Consider the following 20,363-nt stretch of genomic DNA (forward strand, 5'->3'; position numbering starts at 1 on the left):
CTGGAGTATTGTGTGCAGTTCTGGTCTCCAAATTTGAGGAAGGACATTCTTGCTATTGAGGGAGTGCAGTGTAGGTTCACAAGGTTAATTCCCGGAATGGCGGGACTGTCATATGTTGAAAGATTGGAGCGAATGGGCTTGTATACACTGGAATTTAGAAGAATGAGAGGGGATCTGATTGAAACATATAAGATTATTAAGGGATTGGACACACTGGAGGCAGGAAACATGTTCTTGTTGACCGGTGAGTCCAGAACTAGAGGCCGCAGTTTAAGAATAAGGGGTAGAACAGAGATGCAGAAAAACTTTTTCACCCAGAGAGTGGTGGATATGTGGAATGCTCTGCCCCAGAAGGCAGTGGAGGCCAAGTCTCTGGAGGCATTCAAGAGAGAGTTAGATAGAGCTCTTATAGATAGCGGGGTCAAGGGATATGGCGAGAGGGCAGGAACAGGGTACTGATTGTGTATGATCAGCCATGATCACAGTGAATGGCAGTGCTGGCTAGAAGGGCCAAATGGCCTACTCCTGCACCTACTGTCTATTGCTTATTGATATTCATTAGTTTTACAGCCCAAGGAAAGAATCTGTTACCCATTCTGGCAGTCCTAGTCCTGATGGGAATGGGCAAAAAAGATTGTGGGATGGGTGGTAGGGATCTTGAACAATGCTTTGAGCCCTTTGGCTACAACACTCTTGGTAAATGTCACAATGGGGGAGGGAGACTCCAGTGATCCTTTCAGTGCTTTTTACTATCACATGTTTAATAGCAAATATTTATAATGATTTCCAGGGGAACTTTCACGTATAGATTCAAAATGGGCTTGCTCATAGAAGAGAGGGTAGTTGTAGATGTAGTGCATTCTGCCTGGAGGTGGGTGACCATTGGAGTTCCAAAGGAGTCTGTTCTGGGACCCCTGCTCTTTGCGATTTTCATAAATGACAAGTCGAAAGGCTCGCAGATGACACCAAAGTTAATAGTGCTGTGATAGTGTAGACGAATGATGAGGGTTATAGACTTTTTCCCTAATATGAGGAGGCATTATTTTAAGGTGACTGGAGGAAAGTGCAGGGGGATGGCAGAGGTATTTTCGTTTTTTTAAACACAGTGGTGTGGAACACAGTGCCAGAGGTGGGGGAAAAGGCAGATACATTAGGAAAAGTTAAGAAGCATTTGGATGAAAGAAGAACGGAAAAAGATCAGGGTTCCCAACCTTTATGCCATGGAACCTTAACAATAACCAAGGGGTTTGTGGACCCCAAGTTGGGAATCCCTGTATTAGATTGATTTTACTGCTGTATGGTGTATATTAACAGAGGTATAATATTAGTTCCAGTCATTCTAACACTATCACATGTTTATCTATTGATCCTTTCTTTTCAAATCTTTTTATTATTATTATTATTATTCAAAAATAACACAGGTACATTGAAGTAGCAACACTTACAATACCTCAAAATAAAATTATCTTAAGGATTGAAAATTTTTGTGAATAAAAACCCTACTAAGCAAGAAAAGTGAGAAAAAAAATAAACCCATTGGAGCCATGCGTCATACAGAAAGCTTCTAAAAACAAACATCAAACCGCCAACAAGAAAGAAAGATATATAAAATTTACACTTAGATTGTGGAGGAAATCTATCAGTTAACTGAAATGATAGTAACAAGCAAATGAGCCCCATCTCTTCTGAAAATCAATAAAGGTTCAACTTCTAATTTTCTCCAAGCTAAGACACAACATCACTTGAGAGAACCATTGTGACAAAGTAGGAGCTGATATATCTTTTCATTTCAACAAGATGGCCCTCCAAGCTATCAATGTAACAAATGTAATAACGTTGGTCAGACACAGAAATACCATGGATATTTTGAGGAATTATTCCAAAAAGCACAGTCAATTTATTAGATTGTAAGTTGATTGAGTGCTTTAGAAATTGTCAAAAAGACTGACTTCCAAAACTGTTTTAATATAAAACATGACTAGAACATATGTGTCAGTGTAGCTATCTCAGTTTTACATCTATCACAATACTTGTCAACATTGGGAAATATTTTAGAAAGTCTCTCCTTCATCAAATGGCAACGATGTACAATTTTAAATTGAATCAGTGAATGACTAGCACAGATCAAAGAAGAGTTAACCAGCTTCAGAATCTGCATCCAATCCTCCCATATAAAAGTCAAATTCAGCTCCTTCTCCCAATCTTGTTTAATCTTAAGTAAAGGACGCTTATCCCATTGTAATAATAAATTATAAATTCTTCCAATAGAACCTTTCATCGAAGGGTTCATATTCATAATAGTATCTAACAAGTCAGCCTCCAATATGTCAGGAAAATTACTTAAATATTTTTGTAAAAAATGTATAACTTGGTATTGCAAAAAGTGTGAATATGAGAGAATATTTATTATTTGTTCAAAAGATATCAATCTGCCTTCTTTAAATAAATCCAAAAAAGAATTAATACCTTTATTTTTCAAAAGTAAAAAAATTGGATCACTCCAGGAAGGTTTAAAAAAGTAATTACGATAAATTATACTACAAAGTTTAAATTTTTTAAGATTAAAAAAAATTGCGGAACTGGAGCCAAATTTGGAAAGAGTGCTTAACTACAGGATATATGTTTAAATTAGCAACTTTAGCTAATTGTATAGGCAGAGCAACTCCTAATAACGAAGTTAAATAAAACTGTTTCACAGCTCTCAGTTCCAGGTCTACCCAAATTGGCCGATCATTCCTATCACCCCAATATAACCAGAAGGACATATATCGCAAATTAACAGCCCAATAATACATTCTTAGATTAGGCAAAGCAAGAACTCCGTCCTTTTTCAACTTTTGTAAATGACATTTACTAATTCTTGGTCTTTTATTATCCCAAATAAAAGATAGAATAACAGAATCAATCCGATCAAAAAACTTCTTAGTCAAAAAAACTGGGATATTCTGAAATAAATATAAAAATTTTGGTAAAATCATCATTTTAACTACATGAATACGATCTACAAGTGAAAATGTAAGTGGGCTCCATCTATTAAATGAATACTTCATAGAGTCCACTAAAGGAGGAAAATTGTCTTCATAAAGATCCTTATATTTTTAAGTAATTGACCCTTTCAAGATTCTACAGTCAATCAATTTCTTTATTAAGTGATTACTCTGGACCACAGTTCTGCACACTGTAGTCAGACCTGTTGATACAGAATCGGTGCCCACTTCACACCACTGTCTTTTGTACTTCCAATCACCAAACTGCAAATTTGCCTGCAAGTGCTCTGTCAACGTGTCCTATATTAGAGGCACTCTGTGGGTTGGGAAGCAAACAGCAGTTCATCAGAAACTGCAAAACAAATCTTGGAAGCCATACCAGTGTAATTGGCCCTGCAGAAATACCATGTTTCAGATTCATTTATTTATCTCATGTACATGGAAAGAGTGAAATGCATCATTTGTGCTAACAACCAACACACCAAAGGGTGCGCAGAGGGTAGCCTGCAACCACCATGCCCACAATATTCAGAACAAGCAACAAAGCAACTTCCTGACTTCTGATTGACCAAGGGGAAGCAGTGGATATCATTTACTTGGATTTTCAGAGGCATATGATAAGGTGTCATTCTTGAGGATGTTTAAAATCCTATAATGTTACAGGAAAGGTACTGGCACGGATAGAGGAATGGCTGACTGGCAGGAGACAGCGAGTGGGAATAAAAGGGGACTTTTCTAGTTGGCTGCCAATGACTAGGGGGTCTCTCAACAGTCAATATTGGGACTGCTACATTTCATTGTTTGTCAGTGAATTGGATAATGGAATTAATGGCTTTTGCAACAGTTTGTGGATGATACAAAGTTAGGTGAAGGGGTAGGTAATGCTGAGGAAGCAGCAGGACTTGGACAAATTGGAAGAATGGGCAAAAAAAGTGGCAGATTGAATAGTGTTGAAAAATGTATGATAATGTATTTTGGTAAAAAAAACAACAGTGTGGATTATTATCTAAATGAGGAGATGGTACCAACATCAGTAAGACTCCCAGAAGGTTAATTTACAGGTCGAATCTGAGGTAAAGAATGCAAATGCAATGTTGGCATTTATTTCAAGGAGAATATAATATAAAAGAGATAATGCTGAGGCTTTATAAGACACTGGTCAGACTGCACTTGGAGTATTGTTAACAGTTTTGGGCCTCATATCTCAGAAAGGATGTGTTGTTATTGGAGAGAGTCCGGAGGAAGTTCACGAGGATGATTCCAGGAATGAAGAGGTAAACATGTGAGGGGCATTTTGGCAGCTTTGAGCCCGTACTCACTGGAATTTAGAAGAATGCATGGTGATCTCATTGAAACCTACTGAATGTTGAAAGGACTAGATTGGGTGGTTGTGGAGAGGATGTTTACTGTGGTAGGGGTATCCAGAGCTAGAGGGCACAAACTCAAAATTGAGGGGGTGACCCTTTTAGAACAGAGGTATGGAGGATTTCTGTTTTAAACAGTGTAGTGAATCTGCAGAATGCTCTACCACAGTCTGCAGCGGAGGAAAGTCTGTGCATATATTTAAGGTGTAAGTTGATTGTTTCCTGATTGGTCAGGGCTTCAAAGGATATGGCGAGACAGCAGATGTATGGAGTTGAGTGGGATCTGGGATCAGCCACGATAGAATGGCAGAGCAGACCTGATGAGCCAAATGGCCATAAGTAGTCTTATGGACTCCTGGTCTAGCTGATGATAGGATGCCAAACTCTTGCTGCTGACTGCTCGACCAGACACCCAATCCCAGAACCGACAGACCCGACATCCATGGATGTCCTTCATTCTCAGGAGGCCTGACCTCTAACTCCTCTACATCCCTTTTCCTGAATTCTATTCTTCCTTCTATCTTCCCACATCAGTGTTGCTTAAACATTAACCTGACCCCTACCTCCCCTCTCTGTCCCTAAAACCATCCATATGAACTTATAAACTATCTAGGTCTGAGAATGATCTCAACAGAGACCACAGCTTGACTGAAATGAGATTACCCAATGTAGCCACATGAATTAGTCATCAAAACCACTGGAGCTACATTGTCAAACTGTTTTACAAGACTAGTTCTGCTTCTTTTGAGTTTTTACACTAGGTGCATCCCACATGGGTAACAAAGCCTTTTATTTTCAGCTTAAGGTGTAAAAATACATTTTAAAAATACCTTTAATTGATATTTATGAGCAGCTTCCAGTATGACTGGCACTAGATCATCGGTGGGCTCGCCATTATCATCGGACAATCCAGGTGGATACCAGGACAGGGCCAACACACCTACATAGTTGCAGGGAACAGAATTGATACCCTTACCAGTACCGTTTTAACAGACACAGTGGGAGCTCTGCTAAATATATTAAAGAATAATAATGTAAAAACCAAATAATTCTGTATTAGGTCAGTTCAGTTTATGTAAAGAAGAAACACTAATATTCCCATTAAGCACTTGCAGTTTAGAGGGTTGGATGGGTAGAGGAGAGAGTAGTGTTGAGGGAAAGTGGGGTGGAAGGAAGATGGGGGTTGAGAGGAATGAAGGAGTAAAGGAGAGACTGAGAGACCATGGGTGAGATCAAGTGCAAGCTTTTGTTATGATACAACTGAATCACAAAACATATTGGCAAATGTAGCATGTACACAGCAAACAAGAACTCATTATATCTTTAATAAAGCTAAAAAAAAACTTTGTCATTGTTATGAAACTTCCAACTCCGAATTCTTCCACACAACTTGCACAATAACTTTGATGTGAAGGATGTGTCAGGGAACATGTATAACACCCATAGTACATGCATTCTGAGTGATCAGTGAACCTAATATTCAGCTAGTTTTGTAAACCTCCCCCCCATCCCCCTTTCTGTAATGCATTACATGGACACAGTTTGGACTGATTTCTCTGATGTGCACCTCCACCCTCATTCTCTCCAAATATTAAAGATGAAATCTATTTGTCACATGTCAGAAGCCACAGGGTCAATCAACCATCTGCTGGCCCAGGACAGAGGACACTTGTGAGCTACTGTTGGCTGTCGATGCCAAGTAGGAGTGATGGGTTTAAGAAAAATTTGGAAGCACATAATGAAATATGTCTTTACAGTCAACAACTAACACAGTCCAAGGATACGACAAGTCACAAACACAAGGAAGTCTGCAGACACTGGAGATCGAAAGTAACACACACAATATGCTGGAGGAACTCAGCAAGTCAGGCAGAATCTATGGAAATTAATACAGAGTCAATGCTTTGGGCCAACACTCTTCAGCAGGACTGGAAACTACAGGGGAAGACGCCAGAATGAAAAGATGGGGCAAGGGGAAGGAGGAAAGCTAGAAAGTGACAGGTGAAGCCAGGTGGATATGAAATATAAAGGGCTGGAGAGGAAGGAATCCGAAGATGTACTGTGGGTAGCCTGCAGGTGTCACCGTGTTTCAAATACAGCATGCCCACAACTTACTAACCCAAATCCATACGCCTTTAGAATGCAGGAAGGAAATGGAACATACAGAGGAAACACATGCAGTAATGGGGAGGTCAAACTCCTTACAGACAGTGGTGGGAATTGAATTCCCATCACCAGTGCTGTAAAGCATTGTACTAACCGTTATACTACAATGCTGCTTCACTAACACAATATAGAAACATAGAAAATAGGTGCAGGAGTAGGCCATTCGGCCCTTTGAGCCTGCACTGCCATTCAGTATGATCATGGCTGATCATCCAACTCAGAACCCTGTACCTGCTTTCTCTTCATACCCCCTGATCCCTTTAGCCACAAGGGCCATATCTAACTTCCTCTTAAATATTGCCAATGAACCAGCCTCAACTGTTTCCTGTGGCAGAGAATTCCACAGATTCACCACTCTGTGTGAAGAAGTTTTTCCTCATCTCGGTCCTAAAAGGCTTCCCTTTTATCCTTAAACAGTGACCCCTCATTCTGGACTTCTCCAACATTGGAAACAATCTTCCTGCATCTAGCCTGCCCAATCCCTTTAGAATTTTATACGTTTCAATAAGATCCTCCCTCAGTCTTCTAAATTCCAGTGAGTATAAGCCGAGTCAATCCAGTCTTTCTTTATATGAAAGTCCTACCATCCCAGGAATCAATCTGGTGAACCTTCTCTGTACTCCCTCTATGGCAAGAATGTCTTTCCTCAGATTAGGGGACCAAAACTGCACACAATATTCTAGGTGCAGTCTCACCAAGGCCTTGTACAACTGCGGTAGAACCTCCCTGCTCCTGTACTCAAATCCTTTTGCTATGAATGCCAACATACCATTTGCCTTTTTCACCACCTGCTGTACCTGCATGCCCACCTTCAATGACTGGTGTACAATGACACCCAGGTCTTGTTGCACCTCCCCTTTTCCAAATCGGAAATTAAATATCACACAGCTACAAGTAGTTGAGATAGTTGCCAATCTTTTTCCTTAATCTATATTCATGAAAATGATTCCAGGATCATACTGCATGTCATTTGAAGAGTGCTTGATGGCTCTGGTCCTGTTTTCACTAGATTTCAGAAGACTGAGGGGTGACCTCACTGAAACCTATCAAATAGTGAAAGGTCTTGATATAGTGGATGTAGAGAGGATGTTTCCTATGATGGAAGATGGTGAAAGGGGGGATTGAACATCGATTTCTTAAAATTCTAGTAATGCCTCCATCCCCCTTCACTACTTCCTATTGTATACTATAATTAGTTTACTTATTTGTTTATTATTTTTTCTTCTTCTAGATTATGTATTGCATTGAACTGCTGCTGCTAAGTTAACAAACTTCACGTCACATGCCGATGATAATAAACCTGATTCTGATGGGGAAATTGAGTTGCCTATGACAATACTCCCTGGAAAAATGAGAGGGGATCTCATAAAAAAAAAATTACGAAAGAAATTGATAAGACAGTCCGGGACCTTATTTCCACTGGTAAGAAAGAATATAACTAGTGTACATAGCCTCAGGATTTAGGGGAATAGGTTTAGTTCAGAGCTGAGGAGAAACTACTTTTGCCTGAGAGGAATTCTGTGCCTGGGGACGAAATGGAAGCCAACTTAAATATAATTAAAACATGGGTAAGTACATTTTTTGCATAGCAGGCAAATTAAGGGTTAAGGTGAAAAGGTAGGTAGGCAGGTAGGTGGAGCTGGCCACAGCCAAATCAGACAATCTTATTGAATGGCAGAGCAGGTTTGATGGGTCAAGATGGCCAACTCCTGTTCCTGTTTCTTTTGTTCTTACAGTATGTCCACAGAAAACATTCTGTCTGAATACATAACAGCTCTCTGACCACAGGAAACTGCTGAGAGTTGTGGACACAGCTCAGTGCATCACAGGAACCTGCCTTGCTCTCTGTGGGCTCTGTCTATACTTCTTGCTGCCCCAGGAAGTGGCCAGCATAATCACAATCTCCACTCACCCATCTCCCATCAGGCAGAAATACAAAACTCTGAAAGCACATACCACCAAGCTCGAGGACAGCTTCTATCCCACTGTTAACAGATTCGTGTACGATAAGGTGAACCCTTGGCCTCACAATCAGCCTTGTTATGGTCTTTCACTTTACCATTTATCTGCATGCCACTCTTTTGGTAGCTTTTACACTTTACTCTTCTACAGCTACATAGGACCCTGGTCAGACCCCACTTGGAGTACGGGTTTCAGTTCTGGCCACCTCACTACAGGAAGGATGTGGAAACTGTAGAAAGGGTGCAGAGGAGATTTACAAGGATGTTGCCTGGATTGGAAGACGTACCTTATGAGAATAGGTTGAGCGTACTTGGCCCTTTCTCCTTGGAGGATGAGAGGTGACCCGATAGTTGATAAGATGAGGAGGGGGATTGATCGTGTGGATAGCCAGAGGATTTCTCCCAGGGATGAAATGGTTAACACGAGGTGGCATAGTTTTAAGGTGCTTGGAAATAGCTACTGAGGGGATGTCAGGGGTAAGTTTTTCCACACTGTGGAATGCACTGCTGTCAGCAGTGGTGGAAGTGGATACAGTAGGGTCTTTTAAGAGCCTCTTAGATAGATACAAGGAGTTTAGAAAAATAGAGGGCCATGCACTAGGGAAATTCTGGGCAGTTTCTAGACTAGGTTACAACATTGTGGGCCAAAGGGCCTGTAATGTGCTGTAAATTTCTATGTTCTGTGTACTCTGCACTGGGTCATGATTTGACACTGTACATGTGACAATAATAAATCAATCCCAATACCACTGTACTTTCTCTGTAACCATAACAATATGTTCTGCATTCTGTTACTGCTTTTTCCTTGTACACCATGGTTAAAAGAACATTAAGTAGTTCCCTTGTACAGTAAGTTGGATTCTTGATTTCACAATCCACCTCATTATGAACTTGCACCTTATTGTTTACCTGTGCCTGCACCTGCAGCCGTTACACTTTACTCTGCATCCTGTTACTGTTTTATTTTGTTCTACCTCAATGCACTGTGTAACGATTTGATCTGTATGAACAGTATGCAAGACACGCTTCTCACTTTATCTTGGTACATGCAATAATAATAAACCAATTCCAATGTTCTAAAGTATAGAGATGTTTGTTTTGTAATTACCTAGCTGTCAATTTCAATAGTTGGGCCATGCACAAAAATAATAAGGTCAGAGCTACTTCTGCCATTTTTCAATTATTTTTTCACTTAATAGGGTTTTGCCTGCAGGCTGGTCAACAGTGTTCGAAGCACAACAAATATTAATCTTTCTAACAAGCTGACTTTTCTCACAATATGAGCAACATTTTATCTGCCAGCTATTCAAAAAGGCAAGTGTGGGGAAAGAGAACTGATAAGTTACTTTAAAGATATATACATCAACAAATTACTCAACTGTAACGGTAAGAGTTACATTACCTATTGCCGCCGCTCGAAACTGTCTCATGTGCTCATCGAGGACTGCTGGATCCCTGGAACTATAAGGTCCTAATTCAGGATAGAAATTGGAGCTAATGTCGTCGGGAGGATTATGCCTTCCTTTGGGATAGCTGCTTGCTATTTTAGGATCCCAGTGGGGAACTAATGGATGATTCCAGTGTATGTATTTACCATCAATCTGTTGATTACCATACCACGAGTAATAAAATGCATGTAGATCATAATTCACTGCAGGAAACTGGTCACGTTTTTCATCGGGACTGCGAGTCACACGCTGCCGTCCATCCATATTTGAACGATGAGGAAGAGGGCCACTTTCCGCTGACTTTTCAGTACTGGGGATATTTGCTTTCCAGTTATTGACTGCAGCTCGATGTCGAATTTGTGGCAATAGTTCAAGTCCTACACCATCTATAAATCCAGCGCCCTCAGGTCTCAGGGTCTTCAAGCCCATCATGACACCAAAAACAAATAAAAGAAAGAGCAGTAAGGTGATCCACATTTTCCTCCGAAATCTAGCCATGATGACATGCTCCAAATTTTGATGAAATCCACGAGTATATATTGAGTTCACGAAAAAATGACAGGGAAAGAAATGACCTTTCTTGGAGTTTCACAAGCACTTTAAGGGATCAGTTTATAGGTGTACAAAAATTAGTTCTCAAACCAAGCAACAGATCAGGGAATGGAAGAGGAATTTTCTGATGATTACATTAAAAATACAGATATTTCTGAAAATCTATAAAATTTATACTTTGTCTCCAAAGCCAGTTATTAAAGAAACAAAGCAACTGTTTTGCTGTACTGAGCCACATGACATGAAGTTCTGGTTTTTGAATAGATTATTTCCTGATGATTACTTCCAGTACACTTAAAAGCATAGTGATTACCAGTTACCTCTTACAAACCTTCTTGAAGGTTCAATGTTGGAAATTTTTAATGCTGCATTTGTTTAAATGGATGCTAAAGCGTGTGGAGGTTGAAAGTGGAGAAATCACATCCAAGTTAGAATGGCCTCTATGTATTTCATGGGTTTACAACCTGCAATGAAACAAAAATAAATTTAAGTTCATTTCTTCTCTTGCCCAAAAATTGAACGCCTTTTCAGAAAACACAGGGAATATGAATGAAATGGACAACTGTGAATGTGAAGAGATTATGAAGTATCTGTTATTGGAAACAAAGTGGAAACTAACCACAGTAAAGGGAGGAGTTAAAACAGTGGATTCCAGTTAAGTGGGATATTGGTTAATCAGAGCAGCCGCTGATTTGGGACAATTCTTAAAGAACAAAAACTAAAGAAAATAGTGTTTCGGGCAGCAATGAAGGTCCTCCACCTCTGGTGGTACTCAGGGATTCCTCGCAGTTTTCACTACTGCCTATCATGCAAGTCCCTTGTGGAGACTCGGGAACACCATCACACTCTGTTTCCCGTAACAACTTTGTTTTTCCAGTTGTTAGCCCTGAGCTGAAGCCCCGAACTTGGAGAACCGGTGGACTATTCGTAGTCAAGCCTCAACTTTTTGACCTGTTTGGCAGGAGTGATAGCATAAAGCCCTGACTCCAGCCAACATAGCTCTTTGGATTCTTGAAGCACGTAAGCCTCTAAACCCATTGTGGTCTTCTTGCAGGATTTGGAACACTATGTCACTTAATTGAAGGAGACTGCTGCTGAACAGTTTCTAACTAGCATCAGTCACATGCACTTGTGTGGTTACACACTAGGTGCTTAGAGCGAACAGTTTTCAAATTGCGTCAGTTGACTGTGCAACAGCATTTTTTTTTTAATCACTGATAGTTGGTGAGAAATAAGCAGGAAGACAATTTGGAATCATATTGTTCACTGCATTTTTAAGCATTCAGGCTTGGAGATGCCAGAAACAGCTAGGAGTGAAAATAAAATGATTTCACTCCTCAAGTTAGGAACAACAAAGAATTTGAAGATATCAAAAATCAACTTGAATGTTGCAATGAAAATGAAGATTTGTAGGATGCAACTATCGACAGCATTATTTGAAGGCAGTGTATTATCTACACTTGGTGTCTGCACAATTTTATTCATTTACAGTCAATCAAAAGAACACGGCAGCATACTCTTGATAAATTCATCTCTCTATAACTATTAGGAACTAATATACACTTCTATACTACTATAATATTGGTAGTGTTCTAATTTTTCTGAATTTCATTTAAATACATAATTGTATATCAGTTCAACAATAGTTTGTCATTTTTATATATTTTTAACTATTTCCTCTCTACCAAAGGAGGTGTAAGGCACTCTTTCCCTCCACTAGCCTGCAGATCACCCTTGGGCAAGGTGTAAAGACACAACCCAGAAGAAGGCAATAAAAAACCACTTCTGTGGAAGAATTCGCCAAGAATGGTCTTGGAAAGATCGCCTATGTCATTGGCATGGTACATAACGAATGAACAATTTCCATGAAACCTTGGCTAATTGGGACAGACGCTTAATTGGGCCAAAATGTCTCCCAATTAACGAGAATCCACTTTATTCTGATTAGAAGATAGGACTTTAAGTGGACTTTAACCAACTGGTAGTTGGTTTACATTGCATAATTTTACACAAACACAAACCTATTAACTAGACATAAGAAAAGAAATCCATTATTGCTTCTGGAAGAAACTCTAAAATGAGCAAAAATACAACTTTGGTTTTACAAAGTTCAACAAAACTACATTTTCACTAGAAGCAACCGTACTACTTAATAATTTTGCAATAGAATAAACAAATCCACAAACCTGGTTAAATTTTATGATCATTGAATCATATAACATTTAACAATTACAGCACGGAAACAGGCCATCTCGGCCCTTCTAGTCCGCGCCGACTCTTACACTCACCTAATCCCACTGGCCCGCACTCAGCCCATAACCCTCCATTCCTTTCCTGTCCATATACCTATCCAATTTTACTTTAAATGACAATACCAAACCTGTCTCTACCACTTCTACTGCAAGCTCATTCCACACAGCTACCACTCTCTGAGTAAAGAAATTTCACCTCATTTTACCCCTAACTCTCAAATCATGTCCTCGTGTTTCAATCTCCCCTACTCTCAATGGAAAAAGCCTATCCATGTCAACACTATCTATCTCCCTCATTATTTTAAATACCTCTATCAAGTCCCCCCGTCAACCTTCTACACTCCACAGAATAAAGACCTAACTTGTTCAGCCTTTCCCTGTAACTTTGGTGCTGAAACCCAGGTAACATTCTAGTAAATCTTCTCTGTACTCTCTCTATTTTGTTGACATCTTTCCTATAATTTTGTGACCAGAACTGTACACAATACTCCAAATTCGGCCTTACCAATGCCTTGTACAATTTTAACATTACATCCCAACTCCTATACTCAATGCTCTGATTTATAAAGGCCAGCATACCAAAAGCTTTCTTCACCACCCTATCCACATGAGATTCCACCTTCAGGGAACTATGCACTATTATTCCTAGATCACTCTGTTCTACTGCATTCTTCAATGCCCTACCATTTACCATGTATGTCCTATTTGGATTATTCCTACCAAAATGTAGCATCTCACACTTATCAGCATTAAACTCCATCTGCCATCGCTCAGCCCACTCTTCTAACTGGCCTAAATCTCTCTACAAGCTTTGAAAACCTACTTCATTATCCACAATGCCACCTACATTAGTATCATCTGCATACTTACTAATCCAATTTACCACCTCATCATCCAGATCATTAATGTATATGACAAACAACATTGGACCCAATACGGATCCTTGAGGCACACCACTAGTCACCGGCCTCTAACCTGACAAACAGTTATCCACCACTACTCTCTGGCATCTCCCATCTAGCCACTGTTGAATCCATTTTACTACTTCAATATTAATACCTAACCATTGAACCTTCCTAACTAACCTTCCCTGCGGAACCTGGTCAAAGGCCTTACTGAAGTCCATATAGACAACATCCACTGCTTTACCCTCGTCAACTTTCCTTGTAATCTCTTCAAAAAATTCAGTAAGATTTGTCAAGTATGACCTTCCATGCACAAGTCCATGCTGATTGTTCCTACAACTCTGTCTTTCCAGATAATTATATATACCATCTCTAAGAATACTTTCCATTAATTTACCCACCACTGATGTCAACAACATACAACGCTACAGCACAGAAACAGGCTCTTCAAGTCTATGCTGAACTACTAGTTTGCCTAGTCCCAGTGACCTACATGCAAAACAAAGCCCACCACACCCTACCATCCACGTACTTATCCAAATTTCTCTTGAACACTGAAATCAAACTCAATCCGCCACTTCTGCTGCCAGCTCGCTCCACACTCTCACCATTAGCTGAGTGACAAAGTTCCCCTTAAACATTTCACCTTTCACCCTTAACTCAAGATCAACTTTGCTCAGCATATCCTTCCCAGGGTTGTAAAAGTAACTTTTCAACTGGGAGCCTGGCATAAAATACCACCAACCCTATTAAAATAGGTGAATGACAGCACAAACTCTACAGCCAAAATGAGCCACACTGTGGCCTGAGTGCAACTACACCAAAGATGCATCAGAAACTGGAGGACAGAACTCCGAACATCACAGGAACAGGGGACTCTATCATTAGGAGGACAAACAGGTGATTCTGTGCCTCCCAAGTGCCAGGGTCCATGATGTTTCTGACCGTGTCAATATCCTGAAAAGGGAGGGCGAGCAGCCAGAAATCTTGATACATATTGGTACCAATGGCATGGACAGAAAATGGGAGGTCCTGAAAAAAGAATACAAGGAATTAAAAAGGAAGCTGAGAAGCAAGAGCTCAGGATTGCTGCCTCTGTCATGGAACAGTAAGGAAAGGAATAGAATGAGGTGACAGACAAATGTGTGGCTGAAGGATTGAAGAAGGAGGCTGGGATTCAGATTTTTGAATCATTGGGACCTCTTCTGGGGCAAGTGAGACCTGTACAAAAGGGGCAGGTTGCACTTGAATCCAAGGGGGACCAATATTCTTGCGGGCAGGTTTACTCGAGCTGCTGGGAGTTGTTTAAACTAATATGACGGGGGATAGAGCTGAGGATGAGCCAGTAGGTTTACAAGTAGATGATGGGGGTAACATGAATGTAAGGAAGGACAAGCCAATGATTGGGTACAATTGTAGACAGAGCAGTGTTAAATTATACAACAGAGGCAAAATTCATAAGGGCGAAGAATGCAGGTGTGAAGGTGCTGTACTTAAATGCACACAGTGTTCGGAATAAGGTGGACAAGCTTGTATCTCAATTAGAGATTGGTCAATATCACGTTGTGGGCATCACTGAATTGTGACAGAAAGAAGGTCATATTTGGGAGTTTAACATCAAAGGATATACTTTGTATCAAAAGGACAAGCTGGAAGGCATAGGCTGTGGTGTGGCTCTGCTGGTAAGCGATGGAATTACATCTTTAGAAAGAGGTGACATAGGGTTGGAGAATGTTGAATCTTTATGGATGGAGTTAATAAACTGCAAGGGTAAAATAAAACCATTATGGGAATCATAATTAGACCTCCAAACAGCAGCCAAGATGTGGGGTTGAGACTGCAAAATAACTGGAAAAAGCATGAACTAGGAATCATAACACAACTGTAATGGAGGACTTCAATATGCAATGGAATTTGGAAAATGGGTTTGGTGACAGATTGCAAGAGAAGGAATTTATTGAATGCCTAAGAGATGGCTTTTTAGAGCAGCTTGTGATTGAGCCTACTCAGGCAAAAGCTATCTTAGATTGGGTGTTGTGTAATAACCCAGATCTTATTAGGGAGCTTAATGTAAAGGAACATTATATGATTGAATTTATACTGCAGTTTGAGAGGGAGAAGCACAAGTCACATGTATCAGTATCACAATTGTTGTCAAGGCAACTACAGAGGCATGAGAGAGGAACTTGCCCAGGTGGATTGGAGGAGGATACTGGCAGGGATGATGGCAGAGCAGAGATGGCTGAAGTTTCTGGGAAAAGTTTACAAGGCGCAGGAGTAGAAAGAGTTCTCAAATGGCAGGTCTAGGCAATCGCGGCTGACATGGAAAGTTAAGGACGGCAAAAAAACCAAAGAAAGGTAGCAAAAGTGAGTGGGAAGTTGAGTGATTGGGAAGCTGTTAGCCAATATTATAAAGCAGGATACTAAAAGTTTATTCAGTTATATAAAGAGTAAAAGAGAGGTGAGAGTTGATATTGTACCATTGGAAAATGAAGCTGGTGAAGTATTAATGGGGACAGAGAAATGGCACAAGTACTTCACATCAGCTTTGCTGTGGAAGACACTAGCAGTGTGTCAGAGATCATTGAGTGTCCGGAGTGTGTGCTATTGCAATTACAGAGGAAAAAGTGCTAGGCAAACTCAAAAGGTCTTAAGGTGGGTAAGTCACCTGGACCAGATGGACTGCATCCCAGAGTTCTGAAAGGAGCTGCTGAAGAGATAACAGATACATTGATCATGATCTTCCAAGAATCATTTGATTCCGGCATGGTTCCAGAGAACTGGAAAATTGCAAATGTCACTCCACTCCTTAAGGGAGGAAGGCAAAAGAAAGGAAATTATAAGCTAGTTAGCCTAAACTCAGTGGTTGGGAAAGTGCTGGAGTCCATTTTTAAGGATGAGGTTTCAGGTTAATTGGAGACCAATAATAAAATAAGACACAGTTAACATGGCTTCTGCAAAGAAAAATCTTGCCCGATAAATCTGTTAAGAGTTCTTCAAAGAAGTAACAAACAGGGTGGACAAAGGCGAGGCAGTGGATGTCATTTACTTAGATTTAAAGGTGGTGTTTGATAAGGTGCCACACATGAGGCTGTTTAACAAGATTAAAATCCCATGGCATTACAGCAAAAATACTGGCATGGACAGAGGAACTGACAGACAGGAGGCAGTGAGTGAGAATAAGAGGGGCTTTTTCTGGTTGGCTGCCTGTGACTAGTGGTGTTCCTCAAGGGGTCAGCATTAGGATTGCTACTTTTCACATTGTTTGTCAGTGATTTAGATAATGGAATTGATGTAAAGTTTGCAGATGATACAAAGATAGATGGAGAGGTAGTTACTGCTGAGGAAGCAATAAGATTGCAGCAGGACTTAGACAAGTTGGAAGAATGGGCAAAAAAGTGGCAGATAGAATAAAGCTCTGGGAAATGTACAATAAAACATTTTGGTAAAAGGAACAATAGAGGTGGAAAGGGACATCAAAGACCTTGTGTAAGGTTGCTAGAAGGTTAACTTCCAGGTTGTATCTGTGGTAAAGAAGGCAAAAAATACAATCTTGGCGTTCATTTCGAGGGGAATAGAATGCAAAGACAAGGAGACAATGCTAAGGCTCTGTAAGACAGTCAGGTGGCACTTGCAGTACTGTCAACAGTTTTGGGCCCAGAAAGGATGTGTTGTCATTGGAGAGAATCCAGAGGAGATTCATGAGGATAATTCCAGGAATGCTGGGGTTAACATATGAGGAATGTTTGGCAGCTTTGGGCCTGTACTAACTAGAATTTAGAAGAATCTCACTGAAACCTATCAAACGATGAAAGAACTATATAAGGTGGATGTAGAGAGGATGTTTTCTATGGTGATGGTGTCCACAACTAGGGGACATAGCCTCAAAATTAAGGGGTGACTCTTTGGAACAGAGATAATGAGAATTATTTTTATCCAAAGTAGTGAATCTGTGGAGTGCTCTGCCACAGACAGCTGAGGAGGATAAAACTGTGGATATATTTAAAGCGAAAATTGATCGTTTCCTGATTGATCAGTGCATCAAAGGTTATGGCGAGAAGATAGAGGTATGGGGTTAGAAACATAGAAAACCTACAGCACAACACAGCCCCTTTTCCCCACAAAGCTGTGCCAAGCATGTCCTTACCTTAGAACTACCTAGGCTTACCCATAGCCCTCTATTTTGCTAAGCTCCATGTACCTATCCAAAAGTATCTTAGAAGACCTTATCGTTTCCACCTTCACCACCGCCATTGGCAGCCCATTCCACGCACTCACCACTCTCTGCGTGAAAAACATACCCCGACATCTCTGCTGGTCACATCTAGCATTTGCGACGTAAATATAACTTGCTACTTAGCAGACTTTATCAGCCCTAGCCTGAATGTAATCATGAGTTAGTTTGGTTTCGCAGATGCACCAAATGCAATTGGGTGCTGTGTTATCATTAAATATGCTCACTTCTAAGGTCAGGAACAGAAATTTTGTGGACATGGCAAAGAGATTCCAAAATGTACTCTATTCATTTTCAGTTTCATCACATCCCGCAGAGAGAGAGAGAAAGGAATTCAGTTATGTACACAAAAACCCAATGTGGTATCTGAGGTCAGCAACATTTACCTCTGTGCACTTAGCCTGTTACCCACCCAAATCACAGCCGTGTGACTGAAGAGATGTCTCGGTGAACAGTCCCAAGGTTAATAGTCTGACAGCTTCTCATGCCAGTCCCCAGAAAGAGCTACCAGCTCCAAACTTCCCTTGATACTACCCCAACCAAGATTCTGAACTTTAACCAACAATCTCAACCAACCAATTGCTGCCACAATTGAAATTCTTCCTGTCCACCAGTCTTCCAATCTTGAATGTAACAATATCAATTTTACTTTCTATACCTATCCCCCAACCATTTAGAAACCCAACAGCCAGTCCCTCAAGTAACATCATTCCAGCCCCTTGACTACTAAATGATCAACAACCTCCACCATCTCTGTACTCTGCACTGCACCCAGATCTCCCCCCCATCTCCCACAGCTCCAGCGTCCTTCTCCCCAACTGCAACGTGCCGGGAATCATCCCCCACTCACAGGTTAACAACCAAAACCCACGTTGCTCCCAGGGTTACAACCCACCCACACTGTTCCCAAGGTTACACCCCATCCACCCACACACAATGCCCCTGTGCGTCACACACCCCACCTCTACCTGTACTGCTCCAGCACGGACTGAGGCTGAGCGAAAGAGCGGGGCAGAGTTGGAGAGGAGGGCGTCTAAGGGAAGGGATTTATTTTCACACCACTCTTCCCTCCTCTCCAGCTCTGCCCCGCTCTTCCACTCAGCCTCGGTCCGTGCTCCCCCTCCTTTCCTCCTCTGGTACCTTCCCACTGTCCCTACTCCCCGTTTCCCCATGCCCTCCCGTTAGCCCCCTCCTCCCTACCAACCTCCCTCTGGTTCCCACCCCCCTCCCCTCTCCCGCTGATTCATTCCACGCCTCCGGTTCACTCTCACCTCCTCAGGTGGCAAAGGACCTGCTGCTGAGGTCGCCGCCACAAACATCCGGTCACGTGGCGGGCGAAGGAACCGGCGCAGCCGCGAAAGGGGCGGCGCCGCCCACCTGCTGTCAATCAATCGGCCGCCGGCGCCCCCTGTGGCGGGGGTTGGTCCTGCAGCTGTCCGACGCTGCGCGATGCCCACTACCCCGGGACCGGGACCGGGACCGGACAGTCGGCGGTGGACACACACACGTCCTTCACAACCACCGACGTGGAGTTGCAGTTCTCTTTCAAATGCAGTTCTAACCTTCAGGCTGGTTCTCCATCGTATCTGCTCCTCTATTCCATTACGGCTGATGTATTAATTCTCTCAACTCTATTCTGCTGCTTTCCGAGTTATCATGCAGCGGCTGGAAAGCCAAGCTTCACTCACAAGCTGCTGGAGGAACTCAGCAGCTCAGGCAGAATCTATGGAAAAGAATACAGTCGACGTTTCGGTCAGAAACTTCGACCAGGCCCTTTTCCATTAAATGCTGCCTGGCCAGCAGAGTTCCCTCAGTATTTTGTGTCTGTACCTAATTATAATCTTCTCTTTCCTACAGTATAATTACCAAAATATAAACACTTAAGATAAATTATAGAAAGACTAAAAGGGAGATGTGGAAGATACATTCAGAAACAGAATAACAATCAGGTTAAATGACACTGACATAGAAACATAGAAAACCTACAGCATAATACGGGTGCTTCGGCCCATAAAGCTGTACCGAACATGCCCCTACCTCAGAACCTACCTAGGCTTTACCCATTGCCCTCTATTTTTCTAAACTCCATGTACCCATCTGGGAGTCTCTTAAAAGACCCTATCATTTCCGCCTCCACCACCGTTGCCAGCAGACCATTTCATACACTCACCACTCTGCGTTAAAAAACTTACCCCTGACATCTCCTCTGTACCTACTTACAAGCACCTTAAAACTATGCCCTCTCGTGTTAGCCACTTCAGCCTGGGGTGACTATCCACACGATCAATGCCTCTCATTAACTTGTACACCTTTATCAGGTCACCTCTCATCCTCCATCACTCCAAAAGAGAAAAGGCCGAGTTCACTCAACCTATTCTCATAAAGCATGTTTCCCTATCCAGGCAACATCCTGGTAAATCTCCTCTGCAGTCTTTCTATGGTTTCCACATCCTTCCCATAGTGAGGTGACCAGAACTGGGCACAGTACTCCAAG

General features: G+C 41.5%; 1 protein-coding gene across 1 annotated transcript in view; it reads right to left on the reverse strand.

Annotated features, from left to right (window-relative positions):
- LOC132400436 (glycoprotein endo-alpha-1,2-mannosidase-like) overlaps positions 1–19,197 on the reverse strand; it is a 62,229-nt gene extending 43,032 nt beyond the window's left edge. Inside the window, exons 1-3 of the mRNA XM_059981386.1 lie at positions 19,141–19,197; positions 9,881–10,942; positions 5,182–5,291 (exon numbers count right to left, since the gene is read on the reverse strand). Coding sequence (XP_059837369.1) covers positions 5,182–5,291; positions 9,881–10,424 — 654 coding nt within the window. The 5' untranslated portion in view covers positions 10,425–10,942; positions 19,141–19,197. The remainder of the gene's footprint in view (positions 1–5,181; positions 5,292–9,880; positions 10,943–19,140) is intronic.
- Between the last annotated feature and the right edge of the window lie 1,166 nt (positions 19,198–20,363).

Source organism: Hypanus sabinus, chromosome 10 (genome assembly GCF_030144855.1).
Source record: "Hypanus sabinus isolate sHypSab1 chromosome 10, sHypSab1.hap1, whole genome shotgun sequence".
NCBI lineage: Eukaryota > Metazoa > Chordata > Chondrichthyes > Myliobatiformes > Dasyatidae > Hypanus > Hypanus sabinus.